At 42.3% G+C, this 27691-nt stretch overlaps 1 protein-coding gene across 1 annotated transcript; it reads right to left on the bottom strand.

Moving 5' to 3' along the window:
- Positions 1–1608: 1608 nt before the first annotated feature.
- On the bottom strand, positions 1609–25191 carry DEPDC7 (DEP domain containing 7). The gene is made up of 9 exons (XM_088470489.1): positions 25061–25191; positions 17868–18273; positions 10677–10804; positions 7191–7377; positions 5939–6156; positions 4001–4143; positions 3081–3206; positions 2254–2332; positions 1609–1926 (listed from the first exon to the last, which is right to left on the bottom strand). Exons 1-9 carry the CDS (start codon positions 25131–25133, stop codon positions 1712–1714), a joined length of 1575 nt encoding a protein of 524 aa, XP_088326615.1. The 5' UTR covers positions 25134–25191; the 3' UTR covers positions 1609–1711.
- Positions 25192–27691: the final 2500 nt, after the last annotated feature.

Raw genomic sequence — 27691 nt, 5'->3', positions numbered from 1 at the left:
CACTGGTCTTATCCATTTGGGGTTTGCAGGTTCTCCCCATATTTGCATGGAAGTGCCTAGGAGGTGCTTGGTTCCTTAAAAAAAAAAAAAAAAAACCCACATACATTGGATGCCAATTTGCCTCAAACAAAATTAGCACTTCTGAGTTTACATGGTAGGGAATTAACACTGTAAGCACCAATGGGTCAAGGCCCCCATACATCAGAGATTTATTGCAAATTTCTGCAATCAATCTCTGATTTATGAGGGCCTTTAGACTGTAGTCTTTACATTAGGAGTCAAGTTTCTTTGTCTGCGAGTAGTTTTGTAGGATAATGTTCTGATACATTTAAAGTTTTGGCACTTTAATAAGCACAGCAGGTTCCATACTGTGCAAAATGCATAAGCCTGTGCCATAAAGCCCCCAATGAGTATTATTGTAGATTTGTGCTCACAAGTACCATGGATTGCTTTGTTAAGAAGTGTGAATATCCACATTTAAAATAAAGCAAGAGTCATCAAACCTACCCCGCCTATATATTGGGGATACAGCAACATGTGTGTGTGTCCATGCAAGCTTCAAGTTTTAATTTTTCCTTCCGCTTGTCTACATTCCTTAGAGTTCATTGCATTTTCTAGATCATTTAGTGTATGTATACACCTCTGTTATGTAGAGGCTTCATGACAAGCTGGTTGAGGAGCTGGAGAGAGGGAACCAGTTTGTACCATTTCAGACGAAGACTGAACCAGAGATCAACTCAGTTCACAAATACCTCCATAGTCAGTTAAAATTTCATTTGGCATTAGCTGCTAGGGACTGCGCGGACAAAGTGCCGTATTCTAACACCCAATGTTATCTCAAGGGAAACCATTAAAAAGGGCTTCTATTAAAAACTCTCCAGCTTATGCACATTAGACCACTAGTCCTATGGTAATACTGGACTTAAATAAAATCACTTTAGATGAGATGACCATGTCAGCTTGCTTTTATTACAACTCCCATAAAGTAATAAAAGTGCAAGTCGAGGGGACATCATCCCGCAGGTTGTGTGCCTATATCTCCTCCAACAGTAAAGGTGGGTACACACCTGAAAGCTATATCTGCAGATATCTTTAGATGATGGGCATTCATACATCTATGCAGCAGCCACGGATCCAGTTGGCAGGGAGGCCAGGTCAGGGCAGTGTATGTGGTCTGCAGACCACCCGTACATACTTGCCGATGGACAGATATGTCTTCAGACATATGTCCATCGGCCGTGTAGCACAGCCAATGCAATATGTCTGAATGACGCGATTCACAGACATATCGTCTGTACATACTGGCAGACGGCAAGCAGATATATTGGCCGATCAGATTATCAGCCAATATATTGGCCAGTGTGTACCCAGCATTAGGCAACACAATTGGAAAGATCTTATCAGAAGGGTTAAGTCAAGCCAGAGCCACCATTAGGCAAATCGAGGTGGTCACCAATGTATAGGTGGCACCCATTTTTCCAGACCCTCAACCAGCCTTAGCACTATCCTACATCGGCACCCTTTAGCTTGGCACACTTTGTATCACCAAACACTAAGCTTAACAATTCTCCATGTAATCAAGTTACAGCCACAAATTAAAAAAATAAATAAAAATAAATGGATTTTTTATTAACATGCAAAATTGACTGTTAGACATATACAATATTAACATTACAGAATTTACATTACATCAGTTACTTACAATACTTTATTACATATAGACTGTGCTCACTCTGTCCCCAAAGAACTGGATGAAGATTTCTGGGTGACTTTTATAGAACTGACCCAGCAGCCGCTTCTTCTCCCTTTGGGAAAGTTTAGTGTTCTCATAAATAGTTTTTAGCAAAGTCCATAATTCAGTCTGTGTAGTCTTCTGTGACGCTGTATTGAATTCTCTTTTGTCCACTCTTTGGCAAAAAGTGTAACCTGGGAACACAAAGTTAGGTTAGGAATATATCCATTTTATCTCTTACAAAGTTCTCCAGGCACGGTTTCTCCTTTTGCATCAGAAGCCTAGGTTAAGAGGAATACAGTAGACTTTAAAAAGGTTGACACATTCTGAATGTCGACAGAAGGTCAACATGGTTGTTAAATGATCGACGTTTGCCATTTAACTTGTCAACACAAAAAGGTCGATTTTTTTTTTTTTTTTAAGGTTTGGCTAAAGACACGTCAACATTTGTTTAGACCTTTTAAATGTACCGACAACTTAACCATGCCGTCCTAAATACATATGGGATCTAATGTAATTACCTGTGTCCTTGTCAGGGTCCCTTCCTTGTTGAATGGCCACTAGCTTATCACTGACCATCTTGTGCAAGGTCCCAGGAATCTTTATATAGAAGATTGGGGAAAAAAATAAATAAATAAATACAGGATTTTAGACATACGCGGCAAAACCCCATACAACAAACCAGAACTAGAGTATTCAGCACCAATTTTAGATTATAGCAATAACTTTGTTGTTCCTCTGAAATGCAATTAGACTACCTTTTCAAAAAAAAATGGCAATTTTAATTAGATGCACAGAGATATAAACTTGTGCTTATTGGAATGCCCCCAAATCCACACATTGCACAACAGGTCAGAGCTCACTCACCACGGTTGAGCTTATTTCCCCTTCATTATAAGGGCCTGGAAGCGATGTTAGGCGAGAACGGAAGTGCGGTTCCATCCCCATAAAGGCCACCAAACGAAAAAGTTTGCCCCATCACAGGTTCTCTTCCCTCACCACAGGTTAATATTCCCCCTCTATGTCCACGTGGATAGTAGGAAAGGACGTTGGACAGTAACTGACAACGTCAGAATCCGCTCCATGAAGGGCATCTAGACACTACCCTCTCACCACATCTATTGTCAACATGCATCTTCCTGAAAGTTAAATCCTGCAAATGTTACTGCCTGAATTAATTTCTCCCAGCTATACAAAAGTCAAACCACAACAAGTTTAGCATTTTCAAGAGGACTGGGACATCCATTAAACTATGCAAGTTTGGCTTTAGCACTGAAGCCTTAATGACCCAACTCCAGATAGCACCCAATCCCCCTCCCCAGAAGTGCCGCAATACTGGCCTGTTTACCTTGAATACATCCTTGTGATGGTCCAACAGAAAAAGCACCAAGAGGTCGGACTTTCCCTTGGACAAATTCTTGTGGTTTACGATGGCTCTGGAGAATTTTCTCTTAACAGTCATCCGGTTATCGCTCTAGAACACAGATTACCAATTTTAAAAAGGTTTTTCCATGACTAGTCCCTCTGGTGCTTTGTGCCTGATTATTACAGTCTGGTTTTGACCTTTTGCAAATGATTAAATATTAAAGGTTGAGATAGATCTCTATATTTTTCATTTTTCTTCTTCCTTCAAGCATGCTTTTCATCGTATGTCATTTGTTTGTAACGGTGAGGTTCTCCTTTTGTTTTTAGATAGAGACTATCCTTTTAAAACTGAATGAATGGAGTTATAAAAATTTATATATACACTACAAAGTAGTTTCCCATATCCAAATACTGAATATTCCGGAATTTTTTTATTTTATTTTTTTAGCTTGACTGAGATAGTGAAACCTTTGTGTACATTGAACTATCAAAAAGCAAGCTTTATATTTTTAATAATTTTGTACATTAAAAAGTATAAAGTTACCTTCAGGCTGTGTGTATAAGGTGTAAATGAAACAGTTTGTGTACATACAATATTTTCCAAATATAATTTTGTGGCTCAAATTAATTTTCATGTATAAATGTACCTGCAGGCTGTGTATAAGGTGTATATTCTAAAAAAAAAAAAAAAGTGCTTTTTTTTTTATTTGGGTCCCATTCCAAAGATATTTAATTATGGTTTGCAAATATTCCAAAATACAGAATATTCAGATATCCAAAATACCCCTGGTCCCAAGCATCTTGGAAATGGGAGACTCGGCTTGAACTACAGAGTTGGTTTATAGGTATACTTTATGGCTAGAAATCAAATATGTTCCACAAGCATCGTACATCAGTGCTTACCTCTTCCTGCAGCCTAAACTCAGACGGTTCTGCAGCAACAGCCATGAAATAGAGAAGTCTTCTGAACTCCTCTCGATTTGGGGAATCTAAGAGCTTCAAGCATAACTGTGTGGCCTCCAGGGCTTGTTCAGTCTTCCCATTCACTAGAAAAGGAGGGGGGGGGGGGGGGGGGTTAAGGTTAACCACTCAGCTACTTTACACAAAGTTGTTTTAGGTATTTCAAATATGGAGATAGCTAACTGGCCTGGACAGGAGCTGCCGGTGGCCTAACTGACAAGACATTGATAGAAAACATTTATGAAGTTATGTGAATTACAAAATACAAGTTGTGTCAAGTATTCTCTGATGACTATCCGGCTGTAGTCCAGGCAAATTCTTTCCGGTGTTATGAAGAGCAGTAAGTCAGTAGGATGTGCTGCAGTTTAAAAATAAAATTGATGCACCACAGTATGGTGACTGCGCTAATTGTAAAGGTTTGTCAGTAATGTACAAGTGTCCATATGTTAAGGCAGCTGATTTTTTTTTTTTTTTTTTTTTAAATTGTTTAATTAATGAATCAATAGCACTTGTTGAAAGGAACACAGAAATTAGAGTGCCTTCCTCGAATGCTTTCCATTGGAAAGTACAGGTATATCAGCAGACATCTTATCCTTCTATCAACATGTTCTGGACGTTTATCAATGCCTGAAGGACCTGAATGCAGCGCATGTGATTTTTGATCTCAGGGAGCTCCATAGACGCATGTGTGGCCGTGTGTTACTCAATAGATTATTATGTTATTTTAAACACCTGTAGGTCAAACCACCGAAAGTAGATGCAAAGCTTCCCATGAGAAAGGGAGTAGGTAACGTGCGGCACTCCAGCTGCTGTGGAACTACATTTTCCAGCATTCCCTGACCGAATTGCATTTAGGGCATGCTGGGATATATAGTACCACAGCAGCAGATGTACCATATGTTGCCTAACCCTGCCCTAGGAGGGAATAATTTAAGAGTTTAACAAGATTACTGCTGAAGACTGGACTTTGATAAAAAAGGCAAAAACAGGTAGTTTTACCCTTTAAATAAAATGTTAGATAAAAACTGAAACTCATACCCTATTGCATTAACCAACCTCCCACCACAATTCCTTGTGAATACTGGTGGGTAGGTTATTCCTCAGACAAGTCAGATATAGCAGAGCTGAACATGCTCCATAGAATGTACTTTAGCTGATCTATAGAGACCATAGCACATTACATTATGAGTCACACAGACAGACTCCGTGACGTAGTATCACAGGAAGCCGGAAAGTGAATGGTCGTCATGAGGCGTGTTAAAACAGCCCAACACAAAAAAGGAAAAAAAAAAAAAAAAGTTTGGTACATTTCTAAAGAAAGAATGCCTGATATATTAGTCATCTATATAGACTAGAAATAGCCATTTTGTGGTCTGGACCAATATTATTTAGCCTAAAAAACCCACCTTATTTACCTCAGCAAAATGGCTACATCTTAATAAATGTGCTGTACCAAATTTAACATAGCCCAAACCTTGTGCTAGCTCCAAAAGATAATGGACTGAAGATTAGTTAAACGAGACCTCTCCCAAGCATATATAGATTAATCATGGCAGTCACTTAGCATTGGATGCAGGCAATGACTATTTGATGTGGTCGTAGATAATGTTAATTCACATTAGGGGGTGGGTGGTTCCAGCACAATTTCTAATTTATTGCCAATGTCCTAATCCTTCCAGCACGTTGTGTGTCGAAACATTCAACCAAAACATGGCCATGTGAGAGATCACTACACGTGTTCTAGTTGCTAGAGGCAGCTGAACTAAAACCTTTTGTTATAGTGAAGGTAATGTTGTATATTTGATTTGGGGTTTGGACATGCTCCTCAAAACCTCCTTGTGAAACATGTGCTGTGGGGGAACCCAAACAAACCACACTTACCCAAAAGCTCAGCGATACCAGTATGGATGTCAAAGAATGGGTTGGTAATCAGCGGAACCCTGGTCTGGTTGTAGTGTTTACTGATCGTCTCAAACAGAAGCAGTTTCCACGATCCATCCTTGTCTTGCTGTTCAGGGAGATTCCTGCTCACGTCTACCACCACCTGGTCAGGGAGGAACTCCAAACAGTCCACGGCTGCAGAAACCCACTCATCAGACCTGCAGGCAAGGCAAGAAGCAGATGTAAGATAGGGGACAGCTACTGATACTTTTAGCACCGATGAAAAAGGCAAGCCACACCCCTGACTAGGTCTGGTCCTAGATAAAACCAGTTTCTTTCAGAGTAATAAAGTTGGAATGCTGGCAGTCGGAATCCCGATAGCGGAAGGCAGACCCAGGACTAAAAGGTAGGTGTCGAAATGCTGACGCCCATCTTTAGCCCCATGCTGAATGAGGTAAGCCGGGGACAGATAGGTTGTAGCCGCGGGGGTAGGGTTTAGGGCTGGGTACCCCCCGGAAGGGTTACGTTTAGGGTGCAGGAAGGGGAGGTTTGATTTAGGCACCACTCTGGGGAGTTTTAGGGTTATGTACCACCAAGGGAGGGTTAGGGGTGGGGGGGGGGGGGAATGTCCTCCCTTCAGGCATCGGTATGAGAACTGGCGGCTATTCAGCTGTCAGTATTTCATACAGATTCCCACCATCTGCCTATATATTAGTCCCATAGATTGCTGCCAAAGTTTAAACACACTAAGGCAGGAATATATATATCACACTAAATCCCATATGATCATTGTGTATTTAGTAATGGTGCATTTTGCTATATTTGCAGATTCTAGGGAGGTCATCTTGCTCATCTAAGGCGGTCACCATTTACAGCAGTCATGTTCTGGGTGTCTCACATAAGAGTGTTTCTACCCGAGACGTCCATGATCTACCCTGTGGTAGCTGCTCTGATCTTGGCAGCATAAACACATTCTATCAGGACTGAACAGAAGCTTTGAGGAGAACCAACTCAGTGGTACCATAAGGATTAGTCACCTGAGCACATTACTCATTCTGGCCTATAGTGATCGGTCAGCTCTGTTCATTGAATCCAGATCATGATTGAATAGCCCTGACGTGCGATAGAAAAAGTAAAAGGCCCCTCCCACTACCAGCATTGTTTACAAAATATTTAAATCCCCTAATAGCCATGCCCAACACCAGCAGATTATAAACACATTAATGTTCCAGGAGATGGCCAGGTCACTTACTGAGAGTCACTAAAGGCTTTGAGGATCTCTCGGTCCAGGTAGTGGGTGGTCATGATTAGCTCCCCACTCTTCGCTTTCAGACCTTTAGGCGATACAGGTGCGGTTTCCAGCAGAGAATCCAAAATGGGTAGGTCCACCAGCTGCAGAAGCCGACGAATAGTTTGCTCCTGCCAGACTTCACGGAGGACTAAAAACAGGAATGAGGAAGAGAAGCGAATTAGGATTGCCAGCTGGAAAGACGCTTATACTGAAGTGACTTGGCGAGAAGAACTATACTTAGCCCTCACGGCTTCAATATAAAGCTCACATGTAGGACATGTGCCCAGTATAAAGGGTGGACGGAAGCATTCAGCAATTATTGAATTATTTGGCTTTTAGGTGGCACTGATCTGTTTATCCAACAGGACAAGCAGTCAAGACAAAGTAATGCAGACCTAAAAAAATAATTTCTCAGAGAGTGCGAGTGTCATCTGCTTCGTAGCCCAAAAAAAAAAAAAAAAAAATTGTTACAATAAGGCCTGAAAAAAAACATTATATTCTATTGGCTATTGTGTTGGTTCTCCTTCAGCCCCATTGCTCTGGTAGAGTGGTTGGAAGTGCAGAGGATGGAAAGGGAGTGCGGCCGATGCCATCGCACAGGGGACCACAGGTCAGGGGGCGCTATTTGGGCCTGTCACATTTCTGTTTATTATCATTCTTGCTTTTAGCTTCCTCTTATTTCATCCCCAGCATCTCCTGGCCTCTCCTATCTCTTCCCTGGCCCTATGGCCCTTTTTTGGGTGCATTATGTCTCTTTGAAAAGTGAGGGGGGCGCCAATGCTCTCTTTCTGGCACAGGGCACCAAACAGTCTAGTTACAGCTCTGGTGAGAGAGAGTCTACAGAATGTAGGGGATAGGCAACAGAAGGAGAAAATATTAAAAAAAAAAAAAAAGACAGAAGGGTCAAATAGTAGTTTAGTGGATTATGGGCACATAGCAGATAAGAAAGGGGAAGAAAAGAAAGAAAAAAAAAAAAAAAAAAAGTTATAGCAGGGTGAGAACGATACCAGGGTGCCATACAAGACCAGAATTGCAGATTGGCAGGAAATGGATTAGGCAGGGGCTGAGATAATCAATGGCAGTAACTGACCAGGCTTGTTCTATATTGGTGCAAATATTTTTAGCCTTATCAATATGCTAAGGCAAGATAAATAAAATGAAAAAATATACAGTGTGCATATGTATTTTTTAAAAATTTACAATACACTTAACCATTTATGGAGACATTCATTTTAGAGTAGTACTGCTAGTTGTGGGATTGCCATCCTTCAGGAGATGGGCTTACAGAGTAGAGAATCCCTTCAACTACTAACAGTTGTTTCCTGCTCCTAGTAATTAGACAGGCCGCATTGTCATATGTCTCAGACTACCAGTGTGTTCTTGTGAAAACTCATTCTAATCCAAACAACTCTCAGCAGTAATCAGCCCCAACACCCTGTCTGGTCGCTGAACTGTACAAATAAGAGCAGTGCTAAAAACAGACGCAGAGGGCCCGGCAAAAATACATACAATGGGCAGTTTTGGACATTTTGCATATTTAAGAGTGCAAACACAAAAACACCCCACAAGAGAGATGTGGATTCAGCAGCCGTTTAAACCCAGTTTACAGACTACAATCAAGGTCATTGTAAGACACGAGAGACCTTTAAAGATTTCCTTTTACAATGTTAAAGCCAAGAGTTGTCAGTCACTAATTGAAGATCCATATAACAAACCCATTCATTGGCTTACCGAGATTGTCATTATACTTTATAATTAATGTGACAACGAGAACTGAACAATGCTGTAAACTGTCCCTTGTTCAATAGAAGTGTTTGTTACCAGTCTGGCAGCAGATTTGCCTAAGGGCAAATATTTAAGGATCTTTAAAAATGCCTTTATTAAAAGGGGTACAGTATTAACTCCTAGGCAGCCATCATTTTCATTCTTACAAGCAAACAGAAAGCACAATCTAAAGGCCAAAGCGGTTTATGAGCACCAATCAGAAGTCTCAAATCTACCCCACAGAGTATTAGTGGGGGCCAAGCATGGAGCAGCAGCTGCAATATCACCTTTTTAAAAAGTCATAGCTTTAGAGTTACAAATACTATATTGCACAATTTTCTTACGCTCCAATTGCCAGTTACACATCTCCCAGCACATTTTATTAGAGGTCCATTGTCTGTAAGAAACTAGAACCGGTTCTTTGCAACTGTGGCCGGGACTTTTGCATTTTCCACTTTGGATCAATGTCTCAATTTGGGGACCTGAATATGGGCTGAGCTTTTAAATAAAGTGAGCTTCCACCCCCAAAAATGCACCTGCAATCTCCAAAACACTTGACCCCTTCTTATTGCACCCCCAGAACCTTATTTCACTAGTTTGCAAAGTTATTCCCACTTTGAACTCGGGGGTGAGAGTGCAAACAAGTTTTTTGGGGTGTTCATAAGTTGTTTTTTTTTGGAATTTGACGCAGTTGTCCATTGGGGGGGCTGTTCCAAGGGTTTTGAGTGGTTTTCCCACCTTAGCACCCCAAAACAAAAATTTTGCACCTCTTTTCTCCGGCTATTCAGGGGGAAATCTTTTTCGCCCATTACATTGCATTGAGTTTCCGCATACACAAAAAGAGTGGATGGAATTGAATACGGCTATACTTTCCAGACAGGCGAAAAGTCGCAATCGGCTATACTTTCCCGCGAATCCTGGCTTTGCTTCGAATTGAATACGGGCCCATATGTGAGAAGCTAACAGACATAAGACCTCAATATACATATTTCACCCAAATCAATCAAGTACTTTCAAGTATTAAAAGCACACATCGGTTTTGCAATCAAGCTACAGTCATCCACTCTGCGGCAATGCATGACAACAGATACTGTGGCCAGTAATACAGGCTTGAATATTAAAATGAGCATTGATGACGGTCAACCAGCTAAAATAGTTCTCAGCAGGTCATCTAATCCACCATACAAGTCCTTTAATGCCAAAGTAAGGGAAGGCAGGCCTGACAATAACGCAAGTGCAATAATGCAACCACTTCCACACTACAAGCAATACCTCAGGTAACCCTGTACATAGTGAAAGGGCCAGGTTGAAATAAGCCGGGTCCAGTGATCGGGCATTTCAACCCTGGTCACGAGAAGGGTTGAACGCGTGTTCAACCCTGCTCGTGATGCAGTGTGAACGTGCAACCCGGGTCCTGTTCTCTGCATAGGAAGAACAGATGTCCAAGCGCCGGCTCACCACGTGATGCCGATGACATAATCGACTCGGCATTAGTGTAGTGTTGGACCGCCTGTCTGTAAGGGGTCTCACCCGGAATGAGTACGTGAACATAATCCCGGGTGGGACTCTGAAGCCAAATAGAATAGGAGGTATTAGTTGCTACCTCTGCTTTGCACCCAAACATCCACTGCTTATTGGTTGTAGGATTATTTTGTAGCAAGAAAAACATGAAACTAAACTCACCACCGGCCGGTAGGTCTATTGGCAGATTCATCTGCGTCGGGTCAGCAGGTGTCAAACTGAGGTTATCCCAAAGTTCTTCCAGGTTCTGCGCCTGGGCAGGCATGGATTGGAATTCTGCCTGTTCGTGCCTGCCAGTGACAGATTACAGATTATTCCACTAACAATGCAATGGTTACACGGTTTATACATACAGGATGGGAGGCAGTCTACAGAAAGGGGGAACGTAAGCTGCAGTAGCTCTAGAAAATCGAACAGTCAACAAGGTTTAACTGCTCCAGAAGTTACATAAATTAGTGCACATACCATAAATGCCAAACCACCTGATCAGTAAGCAATTTTACAGCGCACAAATGCCAAAAGAACAATCATTTTGCTGGCTGGCTGCAGAGCTAAACTAGAGGTTATAGTCAATAGATCTACAGTAAAAAAGATAAACACTGTCTACATAGACAGGGACGAGAGGTCTACATTGAAATGGTAGACCCATTTTTTTTTTTTTTTAACGTTAGGGCTTTAGGTGGGGCAGTTAAGGCCTCTACACACTGCACAATATTGCCAACAATTTGTTAGATTCCAACACATCAGAATGACAAATACTCAATATCGTGCACTACACTGTAGTGCGTGCTCCTGTGGGGTCGTCAACCAGTGTCTGATCTTTTGTACATGCAGGAGATCAGGCGATGTGGCTGACGTTCCCATGCAGAGCTGTGCCGTGGCGGCCGGCATATCGGGCGGCTGAACACCTGATCACCCAGTGTGTACGGACCACCCAACAAGTCAGCCCCGGGATTGGGAGTCGCATCGCTGGGTACACAATTGTTTAGTGTGTACCCAGCTTTAGGGTAAAGACTAGGGTTAGAAAGCACACACACACACACACACACACACAAAACCTTGAAAAGTTCAACAACATTTTGACCCAGTCGACCTTTTGTCCCTGTGACTACCTAGACATTGGGTTTGACATAAAAGATTAGCGATAGGCAAACTAGATAGCAAGACAAAGCCTTTGCAAAAAAGTCTAAGGGTTCAACAATGACTCAACATGGCAATGGGGGAAAATCAAGAACCATTGGGTTTTTCACCCAACAAAAAAAAAAAAAAATATATATAAAAAAAAACCACCCACCACACCCCATTAACATGCACAATTTGAGAACAGTAAACTAATAAGTCAAGAAACACACACCAAAATTCCTCCAAAGTTACGCCAGTCCCCACTGTAACAGTAAAACTAGGGAGCAAGGCATACAATTTATGAAAGTCTATAAATAATCCGTCTGGTGATACATTTACCACCTCTGGAGATGCCCAAATTAGTCTAAACCCTCTCCTCGTTTTCCAGTAACAAAAAAACATTGATGTATTCATTGTTTGGTTTACACAGTACAAAAAGCACAACACTAAATACTAGTCTGTCTACACAAGAATCTGAGCTATTGACAATTGTCCAGTTCTGGAACAAGTTGCCATGTAAAGGTTACCTTCTTAGAATTATCTATTCTAGTTTGTAAACACCAAGCACTAAAACCTGTAGAACTGCCTTAACTGGATGTGTGCACACTCAATGAAGGATCAAGATTTGCGATACTGGTGGGGAGAGACGTAGAGAAACCGGTCCAGATATTCCCAATACACATTGTGATTTTTTTTTTGCCTCCAATAAATTTTATTAAGGACATCAAGCAAGGAACAGGGCATAGATACAATTGGCCAGAGAATGTACACCTACGGAGCAAGACTGCAGACCGGAAGAAAAAGCAAAACCACCACACAAAACATGAGAGCAATATACGATCAAAGAGAATGGGGGGGCAGCTTTGGAGAGGGGCCTAATACAGTGCATAGCAGGGGGAACAGAACTGGACCTCAATTGCTCAGACCTATGAGAGCTGGGGCATAGAGAGACTGGGAGGGATAACTGTGGCAAAGTGTCCAGGTATCCCATACATCACAGGTTCTCAAACTCGGTCTTCAGGACCCCAACCAGTTCATGTTTTCCATGTCTCCTCACAGAATCACAAGTGAGGTTATTAGATCTACCTGTGGATCTTTTAAAATGTGTCACACCTGTGCACCTGCTGGGTGACCTGGAAAATATGAACTGTGTGGGGTCCTGAGGACCGAGGTCGAGAACCACTGCCATGCATTATTGAACATTTGTGAGGTTCCACAGAATATATAAGTTATGAGCTTCATTTCATAAATGTAGCAGGTTTTAGGACTAAGAGGCAGATGTACCAAGCTCTGGAATGTGATAAATTGGAGAGTGATAAACTACTAGCCAATCAGCTCCTGTCATTTTTCAAACACAGCTTGTAACATGACAGTTAGGAACTGAGTGGCTGGCAGTTCATCCCTTTCCAGAGCTTCGTATATCTCCCCCTCAGTGAGAGCAATAATAGATTTGGGGAGAAGGAGGGGGGGGGGGGGATAATTCAGCTTAGCTATTTGAAGAAGGGGAAACACACACACACACACACACACTTTTAATACAATTTAAGAAAAAAAAACCTATGAGAGCCATAATTCAACTTGTCAACCTATGTTGAAAACTCAAGAGACTTTTTTTTTTTAAACACTCACAAAAGGGACATTTCATGGAATGGCCCATTAAGGTGTTTGGGAAAGTCAGCTGGCAGTTTTTACCAACAGGAGGAGGTGGGAAAAGAGATAAGGAAGAATAGATTCCGTGCAGTCTGGTAGGCACTAAGTACCAGCTAAATAAAAGCTTATACACTCTTTAATACAAACACAATTTGGCAGCTCCCAACCAAATAGATGTAGATTGTTAAGTCCCCAGCCAGATTGGACTCCCACCGGAAGTGGTATCAAGGGGGAAGGTAGTGTGACGGATGAGTGGTAAAGGGAAGATACAAGAGCCTTGTGCAGAGTTTCGAATCAGAAGGACTGGAAGTAATGTCAAATTTGCAGAAATTAATGAAGTTAAGAGAGAACTCCAAAAATATACTTTTAGGGTTCATTTGTGTTGGGGTCTGTGTGTTATAGATTGTAAGCTCCACAGCAGCAGGGACTGATATGTATGTCTAAATATTCTCTGTAAAGCGATGTGGAATAGGTGTGCGCTATAGAACTAGATAGAGACGACAGCATTTCTGTTGAAGGGAGGAACAGGGTTTAAAAAGCCCCTTTAACTAATAAGTCGCTCAGAAAGCGAACCAGAGTGGCTCCAATGGGAGAAAGCTGAGGGACAGAGACCAGACGGAAATCTCGGATGTGCCCAAGTGGAATTAGTGGGGAAGGGGATGGAGCCAGGTCATTATAGTATGTGACAACGAGACCAGAGCATGGAGGGAAAAGTCAATGTTTGGATGTGAACAGGCTGCAGGGAGACCAAGCCGAACAAGGGGACAAGATAACGGAAATCGAAGTTGAAGAGAGGGAGGCAGACTGAATATGAGCCCATATTAGGGACTCCGGTGCATAGGATACCTTGCGCCAGTTGGGCAGCATAAAATACTTCTTAAAGTCAGGGTTTCCCAGGCCTCCAGACAAGGCGGGACGTTATAGGTGGACAAGTCTAACTCTTGGTTTCCAGCAGGCTTAAATGAATGCCACAAGTTGGTCATGTAGTGCCTTAAAAAGTGTTTTGGAGGGGGGCAAAGACACAGATAGGGAGAGCCTGAAATAAAAAAGGAAACTGGAAAGTATATCAACGGAGGTAAAACTGTCTATTCAATCAGCAATTTGTTCAAACTATGGAGGCCAGATAAGACAGTACAGAGAATGGGAAATATAGTTAGCCCAATATAGGAGAGTCAAGGTTTTTGTAACTATTTGACTATTTTATGGAGATGCCTGAGAAAATCAAAAATTAGCTGCAAGAAGCCGTTTGAGGGTGGAGTAAGTAAGTCAATCAGGATAAAACTGCCACCTGAGATTATTGATTTTAAAGTTGGAGACCCAGTTACAGATGTGCAGCTCTCTAAAAATATTGGGTAAGTAGGAGAAGGGATTAGTGACAGACTATAGTCTGTGTAAAAAGGGCAAGCTTGCGCTCGCTAGAACAGAACTTCACACTGAAAAAGTCTGGATTTTGGCAAAACATGGCAGCTAATGGCTCAATAGTGAGTGAATGAGGGGAGACAGTAGGCAGCGTTGGCGGGTGCCATTGCAGATCTGAAATGGAAGGGTGTAAGGACAGGAGAGGGAGTGTTTGCGGTACAGTTCATAACCCTGGTGAGAAATTCCCCTTCCAGACCAAATGCCTCCAAGGTCATGAAGGGCCAACCAATGCGATCAAAGGTTCTCTCTGCATCCAAAGCCACAAGTAGAGTAAGGAATCTAGTGGAGTTAGTGTGGTGAAGCCAGTCAACAACCCTCCTGATGTTGTCATGAGCCAGATGACCAGGAATGAAACGGTCAGCTATGGGAGGTAAACATTAACTCTAGCTGCAAGAAGCTTGCCAGAAGTCTCAGTCAACATTCAGGAGAGAGATCAGTTGGTAACTGCCACACAGAAGGGTCACTACCCTCCTTGTGAGCAACAGAGGTAGTAGTTGTGGCGACCCAAACATAAAAAGGTTGCTCATTTGTGAATTGCATTAAACAGCTGAGTTAGTTGAGAGCATACCTGCCTACCCACCCGATTTTAGCGGGAGGCTCCCGATTTTTAATGAATCCTCCCGCCCCCCGCAAAGTATACATCAACTCCCGGATTTTTTTATTATTTTTTTTTATCTAAGGACTGCGCTGGTGCGAGTACTGGAATGCCGGGGGCAGGGCCTGCACAGGACCTCATGACTGGCCGGCCACCACGGGGTTGACAGTCATGAGATCGTCGGGAGCTGTAAACAGCGGCGCTCTGGTCAGAGGCACATGTCACGTGTACACAGTTCAGCAGCAGCAGTGGCCTTTTCTCCTCCCACGGTGGCCTGGCTCAACGTAAGTACAAGTGTTGTTAAATAGAAGTGAATAGTGGCTAGCTGTGCCGAGTGTCACAGGCATTAACTGCACTCCAAAAAGGGCACTCACTGACAGCCATCCATTTAATCATGGATGGCTGTTAGTGAGTGCCTGTTTAGAGTGCAGTTAATGCCTGTGACAAGAATATATCTCTCTATACACACACCCCACTATGCAGTCAGCATCCGTACATGTCCTGCACGGTAGAGGGAGAGGGTCCTACCTTACAATGTGAGGAGTGGTTGGAGGTTCAGGGCAGTAGTTGCTGGGAGGATTGGGTTGCTAGCTGTGAGCAGGCTGCCTCACTCTCCCTCCTATATACTCCAATATATATATATATCTCTATCTCTCAGCAGTGCCAGACATCAGGTTGTTATAGTGTGTATTGACACCTATAGTACAGTCCCTGCTTGTAGGTTAGATGTGTTGTTACATTACTGTAGTTTATAAGGACATAAATCATTATATGCTGCTACACTACAACTCCCAGCTGGTGGAGCTGATAAAGGAAAGCTTGTCTATGTGTTACCGGTCGGATCTCTCTGGCCGCTTCCTAATTAGTTTATTTCTACCAGAGATGTGTTCTGTGGCTTAGGAAAGTGTGACATCAGATATCTAGTAATGTGAATGTGTGTATGTGTAGGGCATCTAGTAATGTGAATGTGTGTGTAGGGCATCTAGGTGGAGCTAGACACGCCCTTTGGGCGGAGCGGGCCATGCCCCCTCAACGGCACACCGTGCTGCTTGCAGCGCATTCTACTCCCATCTGCAATCTCCCTGAAAGTGTTTTTCAAAAGTAGGCAACTATGGTCGAGAGGATACTACATTTTTTGTAGTATAATGCCGAAAAGCCATCAGAGCCTGGAGCAAAGGTAGTTTTCATGGACTTCATAACAGATTGATTATTATATCCCAACTATACCCTTAATCCACTTAATGCCCAACTATTCAAGCCACATGAGGTCAATTTCTGTTCCTAGAGAACAGATAATATGAATCTACCATGTAGGAGACTACTGCAACTTAATGCTCTAGAATTGCAGCAGTGAAATTGGAAGGTCTTTGTACTTCGAGCAATCCATGGGTAGCTTAGTTTTCCTCCCAACAACACGCATCAATTTAAACAAATGCCAATTCTCCTTATTTTAGATTTGAGGAAGCTAGAGCAGGCCCATTTCAAGGCACAACATAGAAAAGATACAACGCATAGAATCCTGATAAAAAAGTCAGACCCAGGGTACCAACATTGCTAACCCACATCAACCACTGTGGTTTGGCATTCTTTTGGTTATCCCAGCTAGGAGAATGATGTGCATGGATGACTTACACATACAAACACCTAATTTGCATAAAATATATGAACCCATAATTTGCAGATTCCGTTAAGGACAATGGATGAGAATTAGAGTAAATAAACACAGTCATGTCTGATGCACCCAGGAGTATTATCACTACTCCCAGGCAAAAGAACATTCAGTGATGACTTAACCTTATTAATAAGAGTTTTCATTTGCAAGCCAGTAATGCGCAGATTTATGGCGTTACAATAAGCTATACACTACACCATCAGTGACCAAGCCGTAATACAGCTGTTGTTTTTTTACTCTAGGGACGAGTCATTGAGACTGAGAAAAGCCAATTAAAAGATGGGAGAATGGAGAGAATGTACCAATCAGCTCCTGTCACTTAACATTGTTTTTGAAAAAAAAAAATGACAGTTGGAGCCAAATGGTTCCTACTTTGCCTCTCTCCACGGCTTAGTACATAGGCCTTACAATCACTGCATTCCATTTGGAAAGCAAGGCAACTGCTTGACAGGAATACATGTGTTACACCGCCGGCCACGCATACCGCTTGACAAACCCACTTATGTGTTATGTTGTGACCCAGATTGTCAGAGGCAGCCGCAATGACTAACACGATAATGTGGTTTCTGCATTATATGCTCAGGCTTTCAAAACTTAATCAATAATCCGTGGTTGAAGCAGAAATGCAGAAGTGGCATTAAGGCAGGTGAACAAAATGTGATTTCACAATCAGAGTAGTAGAAGTGGTGATATGGCACAGTCATACCGGCCCACTGACAAATACAACTTTAAAGCCGACTTAATTGGTCTCAAACGGATATTGACAAGGGAAGCTAGTCTGATCTCCATAGAGCAGATCACAACGCTCAAAGCAAGCTGAGTGCACTAAGCTGGCACTGTACTTTAGTAGCCGTTTTTTCCCCATCACCAAGAAGGTGCAACACAAATTTCTTACCTCCCGGTATATCGCTGTGGTGTGCATCGGCCTTTCTCCATCTGTCCAGCAGGATGACTGGGTGCATTGAGAAACCGGTACAGGGTGCAGCTGCTGTCTTCAAACACTACCCGCTTCTTCTCTTTCCCAAACATACAAGTGGTCAGCACAGATTCAAACACTTTACAGTCCATAAGAGCCTGGCACACACGCACAACTTTGGAGCGGGGGATATCGGCATCTCCAAAATACTTGTGTTGCACCAGATGAGCAAATACAATGTCCACGGCATCAGAGCCAATAAAACAATCCGGGTGAGACTTTAAGTGGTGCCTCCTCTTCTTCACCTCTACCTGAGTGTGAAGGGCATGGATGATGCTACTCCAGATGTAGGTGGCTCGGAATGGCTTGTTATTCAAGTTTGGACCTAGGAGGAGAAGACACAAAAAAGTAGTATAAGTTTGAAAAATCAATTAAAATGTGTACGTGAAGATTACAATGGACAAAAGCTGAGCAAGAACAATGCTCAAGAGCTGGAAATTAAGGGTATAGAGAGCACCATTTATTAGGTGGCAAGGGGCTTTGTATTGCCCAACATTGGGGCCAAGGTTTCCACCAGGGGGTCTATCCATATGGCATTAGCATGTTGTCAGGGGTTTCCTTCCAGTTTAGAAAAAAAAAAAAAAAAAAAACTATTCTAGGCCTTCAGATAAAGTTGACCAGAGAGACCATTAAAAAGGTGTTGAGCTAGACAGTTGGACCCTCCCATTGTATAGGCCAACTATTAAGGAAACTAAGCAATCGTCCAGACTGACAAATGGGATTTTGACTTGTTGAAACCACTTTTATCCTATTCTCACATTACAATTTTATATACCCTATAATAAGCTCCTTTTATTTTACAGGCGATTTTCTATTTACATTAATGGAATTAGCACCAGGCGACTGTTTATTTAGTAACAGTGTCAGATAGTAGATCCTGATTTACAGACTTGGCGTGTTTTCTACTATTGGCTTGTGTGCACTCTTCCTCCTTTGTATAACTAACATTCAAAAAAACATACTACGCAGAGAACAGAAAACATGTCTGACCTTGCAGCTTTAAAAGCTCTTTGCTTACAGAAGCAGGGTACTCAGATTATCAGCAAAGTGCATGGGGAAGAGGGGGGGGGGGGGGGGGTCTGGCATTCGACTAACCCGCTTGGATAACATTGTTTTGCATGTGGCACAAGAGGAGGAGATTTTTAACTTACCACCTCCAAGGCTAGAAGTTGGCTAGGCTAATACCTATGGCCAAGTGATCTGATCAACAAGAACCAGTTTGTTTGTTTTTTTAAAGAGATTAGTGTTTCACTAGGTAGAGTTTGAAATGCATTCATATACAGTATATGCCAAGTCCGCACTAGTTGAATAGTATAAAAGATATAAACTATCAAAAAGCAAACAGTCCATCAATAGGTAAATCCTAGATGACACTAGGTTGGTGGTGCACCAAGAAAATTTGTTTCGTACACAAATACAATTTTACATTGAGTGTCCCAAAAAGTTTTTTTGCCTCTAAGAAATTGATCATAAAAGAATAAAATATAAAATGATAATGTAAATTAAAAAAAAAAAAAAAAAAAAAAAAAACACACACCCCTAACTTTTAATAGAAAACCCAATCTTAAAAGGTGCAATGATCAATGCCCTCTGTGGTTCAAAAATTATCAAAGCAAATGTATTAGATTACATAACTGCTTAAATGCAAATATGGCAGCAAAAATGTCATAATCCCTTATCTCAAATATGTTGGTCACTGACCTACAGGGATATAGTTTGACACCCACTTAGTTTGTCTCAGTTACATAAAAATCACACCCAATATTCTTCTAATATATCTGAGACAGAAAAATAAACTTTTGAATAATTTATAGTGGCTGATACTTATACATATCTTAAATAATTATACCGGAGATAACAAAAAAAGGTTATACTATCAAATGTTAGATATTGGGAAAAAAATAAATAAAAGGCTTACAACACCAAAATCTCCTGTTTTTTCCTATGGTTTAGCGAACACCCAGTTTTATTGCATGATAAAAATGCCTCATAAATACACAATATTAAAACAAACATAGGAAAGAATGAGTTTCATTTACATTGTAATATCTCTAGATTATGCCTATACAGTATATGAAGTAACAGCTTTGTGATGTTACAATCCACATTTCCCAAATTCTGCTCCTACCGCTGCTCCCTAGAAAATATTACCACCTTTATTTTTGGACAGCAGAATGGCATATATTTTCCTGGATGACATTTTTACGGGCATAAATAAAATACTGAAGTTCCCTGTTCTTTGGAGAACAGCAGTGAATTCACAGACAGCAGTAAATCTCCAAGCGATTACCCCAGTGTTACTGGGGAGGCAGGATTTGTGGTCTGTAATGAAGAAAAACCAGACTAGGTGAGCAAGAGAACTGCTATATATATTTCTAGGACCACCATGAAAGAGTCTGTGCCAGATCCCATTGCTGCAGCACACACATCCAAGCAGGTTTGTCACATTGAGAATTCAAGTCCAGGCAACAATCCAGAGAGGGACCTTTCAGTAGATTGTTAAAATATGCTAGCCGCCTCAATGAATAGCAGACTTATGCTGGGTACATAGCGGTCGATATATTGTTCAACCGACGAACGACATGTCGCGAGTGCGTCATATCAAGTCTGCCCCACAGCACAGCCGATATATCTGATATTATATATTGGTGCATCTGCATGCGACCAAATCTATGATCCCAGTCTTGGAACGCCAGTCCGCTTGTGATGTCAGCCCAGACATATCAAAGGGCCGAATGGGCAAGAGTGTATAGATGATCAATCAGCTACTCATCGGTCTGCTGACCGATCCATTGTTGTAGGGTGTACCCAGCATTACAAAGGGAGGGATGCATCAACCAATGTCAAGAGTGTAGAAGTGGACAAGTTGCCCACAGCAACCAATCAGCTGCCTAGTCCAAGATTTAAGACGCGCCCTTATCATCACTCTTGGGGGCGTGCCCTGCACTTACGGACATGACGGGCTGCCCCCATGATTTCCCCTCTCTGTGACTAGGAGCGACAGTGAGCGCTGCTCCGCTATTTTTTCCACCCGTGGGACACTGCTGCCCACGGGTGGGGACGGCACCAGGCAGGTTTTAGCTAGCAGCAGCCTAGCTGCCCATGATTTTATTCAATAAATGGTAGATCGAAGCAGATTGGTTGCTATGGGAAACTTCTCCAGAGCTTGATAAAATATCCCACTTAAAATGTAGTCAACACCATGTGAGTGGTCAGTCAGCAGAAAGAGTGTATCTTGTGCAATACACAGAAAGATGCTTACAGCTCTGTATATGGGGGAATATACACCTTTATTTCCATGGCAGCACACACTCCAAACTTCTGGCCCAATCAGCATAAGGGTCGTTATGAGTGGATCCAAAAGTCAGCCTACAAATTAAGCTGCATACACACAACAATATTGTTACGAACGATTTTATGAACGGTCAGATTTTTTTTAAAGTGTAATGAACGATTTTTGGAACTTCCCTTAATGAAAACCATTCAGTTGGTCAGTCACTGTGAACTACAAACGGGAACGCGCATAAGATATAATCGTTCATCGTTATAACTCAGAAACTGAACGATTTTCTCAACAATTAAACGTTACGTGTGTATGCACCTTCAAGCTCCATTAGTGAAAACACCTAGATGATCTTAACCAATGTTAAGATAAAAGCAAAATAGCCTACCAGTATCTATATTAGAGAAACACAAACTCTTATGACAGACCACTTATAACACTCAAGAGCTATTAGCACTTGTGTAGCAGTCTTCTGCCAAACTGCACTCAGCAAGGTCTTTCAATTGGATTACGGGCATGAAGCCTTTGCACGCGCACGTCACCTCTGAAAAAGCATAGTGAAGCTCCATCTAGTCGCCATCTGCAAGGTCCCTCACCATTGAGCTCACACCCTCAGGGGTGTTGGTGTGAAGTAACATCGGTCCCACAAAGGCATTGGTCATTTGATACAGTTTGTATATGATGTAAGCAATTTGTATGCATTTCTACCATTCTATCAAGAATAAAATATTCTGATATTATACTAATAAGAGGCCAACTGGCCATGTTTTTGAGAGGGTTGAATTCCAGGATGCTCCACTCTATGTGATACCTGCAGCCAAAAGCTCATATTTTTGAGAGAGTCAGAGTAGGGACTGACCACAATGTTCTGAAACTTCCACTCAATCACAATTTTAAATGAAAATTAAAATAAAAGAAAATAGGGAAGTCTGTTGTACAGAGCACTCTGGAGCGACTGTTGCTATTTTTACTGCAAACTATGTTGTGGCAAAAACGAAGTGATAAATATGGAGATCCTGGTCATTTTAGTATAATGTATGTATATAAAATTTAAGAGTGTCTTTGGACAGCCCAGGGAAACAAAGCATGAACAGTAAATCAGCACTCTCTATGCAGTTACTAAGTCATAATAAAGCTGACAGAAAACTGAACATTGGACTCAACGCCAAAGAAGGTCACATTCAGATCATGCAATAAATACCTGCACTCCTGTCCCTCTAACCACACAGCTGTAACCGGCAATCACGCAGCAATTACACTGTATTCACACATTCCAGGATTTGTGAATAACCTTCCCTGGTAACTGCACATCTCACACCCTATGTTTGGACAATGTGTACAGACACAGGTATAACCCTGGAGAATGTACAATGGGTTTAACATGCAGATAAAAAGAAAAACTGTAATCTCTTAGCTCTGCGTCATGGGCTCAATCACAACCAGGATCCTATATGTCAGGAGCTGTATGTACAAACACTTGTTGATGGATTGTGAGGCAACCCCCTGAAAACCATATTCCTGTGGGAAGGAGGCAAGCCCTAAATAGACCAGCTATATAATATATAGCCTATATGATCTATATTTCTCCAACATATGGTGCATGGAAAGAAGATTAAAAAGTAAAAATTACAAGCAAAAAGATTGCATACACTACATTTGTGAGGATTTACTCCCAGTCACCCTAGTAGGAGAGTGGCTCACAGGTTATTCAGTATAGGGACATGTGCCAGATGCAGGGATCACAGGAATCTTTAGGGCATCACAAGAGTAACCTATAGTAGTATTAGCATATGAGGAGCACAGAAAATAAAGTTTAAGATTTATTAACCATTATTTGTATAGCACCGACATAATTTAATCATTCCCAGCTATCCCTGCTGTAGTGGAGTTTACCATCTATGTTCCCTATCACACAGATGTAAAGGTTCATTTTGTCAGAAGCACATAAACCTCTTAGAGATTTGGATTATGCACATACAAACTCCACACAGATAGTACCCTAGTTGCTATTGAACCCAGGACACAGAGCTAGGAGATTAAAGTTGTTTATCTTCATTCACATATAGGGTGGTATTCAATTGTTGAGCCCCCGTACGCAACACAGGAGCTATTTAATTGTTTCTCCTGTCGGGCGCGATCAGCTGCCGGCGCACCATTTCAGCTCGCAGCCCCAGGGGGGGGGGTGCGAGCTGAAATCGGCAAAAAGTGACATGTTTGGGCGCCTAAACATCACTTTTCGCAAATGCGCACAGCAATTTGGTTGGGGGTAGCCGTTTTACACGGCTAAACCCGACCACTTTGGGTGCGATCAGCGCAAAAAACAGCAACAATTGAATAGCGCCCCGCAATCTCCTGTCACTTTAGACGGGAGATCGAGCGATCTATAACTACTGAATACCGCCCATAATCTTCATTGTGTAACTTCAACTTATTTTAAGAGTTTTGCCACAAAGTCTCCCACACCACATCCAAGCTTCATTGTGACACAAATGTGTCCTGACACACTGGCCAGGAGTAACCCTAACATAACTAGCATGAGTGTTGCAGGTTTTAGGGAAGGAAGGCAGTAGCACATGTGGGGTGGAAGCTGGCGTCTCTCTGGAAATCTATTTATGTTCTGCTCATTTTGCAAATATACTTGTGCTGCTGGATGCTGATAGTGGGGCAGATGTACCAAGCTCTGGAAAGTGATTAATTGGAGAGTAAAACTACCAACCAATCAGCTCCAATTTTACAAACACAGCAGGTAGTTTATCACTTTCCAGAGCTTAGTACATCTCCCCCAGTATCTTAACATGTGAGCTTAAGAAACATGGCTTCTGCCAGCTCCATTGTTTTTCCTAGATTTGGGTCTTTAGTGGAGCACCCCAACATTTGGCTATGGATGAGATGTGACATATGGAGAAATATATATAAAATAGCACCAATATTCTAGTCATATTGAAACAGTAACCCAAAACATTGCAGTGGTCTGTCATGAAAAGACAGGTGTCCAAAAGACAGTCCTGATTTCTAATCAAGTCCATTGAGACGTCCCAAGTTATTACAGTGCGATTAAGTGAAACTAAAGGCCCCCATACACCAGCAATTGATTGCAGCAATTGTGCAATTTGCAACCGATTGTGTATAAAAATATCTTTCCCTTTCTCAATCGATTGAAAAAAAAAAAAAAAGGGAAAGATTTTTTTTAGACACAATCGGTTGCAAATTGCTGCAATCAATTGCTGATGTACATGGGGACCTTGAGACAATAAAATATGTATAGTCAGATTCACATCTGAACCAAACAGAGAGCACTGGCTCACACCTGCAGCTGCTATTATACACCTATTGGGGCCAGGTGGCTCAACACGAGAGACCGTTCCTGGTGTAGGATGCGTACAGAGACGGATTGCTCCTCTGTAGTGTATAAGAAGCACTCATATAGCAACCGTACAGGAAGGCGCAGGCAGCAGAGGAAATGAGCAGATACAATTTAAAAAAAAAAAAAATAATAATATCAAAAGAACTGTAACTGGCCCAGTGACATTCCCACAGCTGGAGCATCAGCACATACCTGAGCATGTCACTGCTACCATATGTTATTACACGCACATCGCATGTACACAGGAGACACCTATACTCCAGCTAATGCACTGACTAATGGGACAGCCAGCTGCCCTGGGGGCCTCGTATAATGACATGTGCAGTTGTTTATAAATAAAAAGAATAATAATAAAATGATGTACTCTATACAGACACATTCAGTGAATCCCATTACAGCAAAAGCAGTGATAGTTACTGATACCCCACCCAGTAACTGCGGAGAGCTTGGCCCGGGTGATAGTACCTGGGGGTCTGTGCACCGGGCTGTAGGACGTGCAGAGATTCAGAGCCAGCGCCTTCTCCCGCACTGTGGCCATCCCGCGCACCACTCTCCCCGGTGCCAATGTTGGACTGAGCTGCTGGGACACTGAGCGCCGGCTACTGCTCTTCTACTACAGAGTGGGCGGTACATGTGACGTCGCCAGTGTTTCAGGATTCCTCGTTAGTAGTTGCAAATTGCTGTGCTGTGTGTACGGTGTGCAGGCTCTCTCCTCAGCTGTGATACTGCTGTACAGTACATACAGGGGTGCTGTGTGTGCGTGCTGTGATATTGCTGTACAGTACAGGGGTGCTGTGTGTGCTGTGATATTGCTGTACAGTACAGGGGTGTTGTGTGTGTGTGCTGTGATATTGCTGTACAGTACAGGGGTGTTGTGTGTGTGTGCTGTGATATTGCTGTACAGTACAGGGGTACTATGCTTGTGTGCTGTGATATTGCTGTACAGTACAGGGGTACTATGTTTGTGTGCTGTGATATTGCTGTACAGTACAGGGGTACTATGTTTGTGTGCTGTGATATTGCAGTGCAGGGGTACTATTTTTGTGTGCTGTGATATTGCTGTACAGTACAGGGGTGCTGTGTGTGTGTGCTGTGATATTTCTGTACAGTACAGGGGTACTATGCCTGTGTGCTGTGATATTGCTGTACAGTACAGGGGTGCTATGTTTGTGTGCTGTGATATTGCTGTACAGTACAGGGGTGCTATGTTTGTGTGCTGTGATATTGCTGTACAGTACAGGGGTGCTATGTTTGTGTGCTGTAATATTGCTGTGCAGTACAGGAGTACTATGTTTTTGTGCTGTGATATTGCTGTGCAGTACAGGGGTGATATGTTTGTGTGCTGTGATATTGCTGTACAGTACAGGGGTATTATGAGTGTGACAGCTCTGATATTGCTGTACAGTACACAGGTACTATGTGTGTCAGCTCTGATATTGCTGTCCAGTACATGGGTACTATGTGTGACAGCTCTGATATTGCCGTCCAGTACATGGGTACTATGTGTGACAGGTCTGATATTGCCATCCAGTAAATGGGTACTATGTGTGACAACTCTGATATTGCCGTCCAGTACATGGGTACTATGTGTGAGAGCATTGGACGCCTCCTGCATCTCCTCGCTGGTGGTGGATGGAGCCGTTCAGTATAATTATATATGTTTATGATTAGCCATGTGCGACAAGAGAACATGTCACTGTATGAACCCCTGGCTGGTTAGTGTATTTGGGGCTATATCTATATAGTTTCTGCCGATACTGTATCACTTAGGCTTTGTGTTTTTTTTGGTGAATTTATGATGCATCCGGCTTTTTCTATACATGTAGTGTGGAGCTGGCATGTTCTATATATGTAGTGAGGATCAGGCTTATTTTATACATGTACTGTGTATTCAGATTTTCCTGTGCTTGTAGTGTGGATCTGGCTTTTCCTATATATGCAGTGTGGATCCAACTTTTTCTAGGTATTTATTATGGATCCTGCTTTTTGGGGATTGCGTGAATTTTATATGGATCTGGCTTTTACCCTCTTCAGAGAAGGAATAACTTGTGGATTGCCCACTTTGTTGTGGTCTGGAGGGGCAATGCTGAGACTTGCAGTTCCACAACAGCTGAATATCCCCAGCCTGTCCATATAAACATATAATAAAACAGATGTATCTGCTAACATTTATGACTTGTGATCTGTCCATCAACAATTGTGTCTACACTGACATAACAAACAAGCAATAGGAATGCATCTGTTAGTAGAGCAGCATGCATAGATAATTAGGTGTAGACAATATGATTGTGTCTTAAGTATCTTTTCCGAACAAAGATTATAAAGAAAAACTCTAGGAGATCAAAGAATAGCATTATGGCATCTAGGTATTTTTAGGAATATTAATGTTAATCTGCAGCAGAGACAATGGGGATTATTCAAAAACATGAATGTGGTAATGATGTACTGTAACCCGTAGCAACCAAACAGCCTAATTTTAACATTTAAGTGAACTCTATTTCACTGCTATGGGCTCAAACAGTGGTTCTCAACCTCAACCCTTAACATTTCCCAATGGATCATATTTTCAAGATTTTGGTCTGTGGAAGCATGTGGGATCATTACTGAACTAGACTGTTAGGGTGCATTGAGGACCGAGTTTGGGAACCCCCGATACAGGATCTGTGGCTGATTGAAATCAGGTGAAATGGAGACATGGGGGTATATTTACTAAAGTGTGGGTTTGTAGAAATGGAGTTCCCCCCAAATCCGGCAAGGCTTCCGTGCCCTGTGCCACCCACTACTCCAACCTTCCCTGCTCTGGGCCTCCACCCTACTCCAGCCTCCCCTGCCTTGTGCCTCCCCCCTACTCCAGCCTTCCCTGCCCTGTGCCTTTCCCCTACTCTAGCCTTCCCTGCCCTGTGCCTCTCCCCTACTCCAGCCTTCCCTGCCCCCCCAGAGGGTCCCTGCCTATTTTATCAGTATCGGGCCTCACAATTTCTGGTGGCAGTCCTGTGTATATATAAATACACTGTCATTACTAGTATATTTTAAGTAGGGATGTGCAGGCTCGGATAGGTTCGAGTTTGCACGTGGAGTTCGGATTTTTCCCTCCAA

Source organism: Taudactylus pleione, unplaced genomic scaffold (genome assembly GCF_031769625.1).
Source record: "Taudactylus pleione unplaced genomic scaffold, aTauple2 ptg000100l, whole genome shotgun sequence".
In the NCBI taxonomy this organism is placed as follows: Eukaryota; Metazoa; Chordata; class Amphibia; order Anura; family Myobatrachidae; genus Taudactylus; species Taudactylus pleione.
The sequence above is the reverse complement of the archived record's forward strand: the minus strand, read 5'-3'. Positions and strand labels throughout refer to the sequence as shown.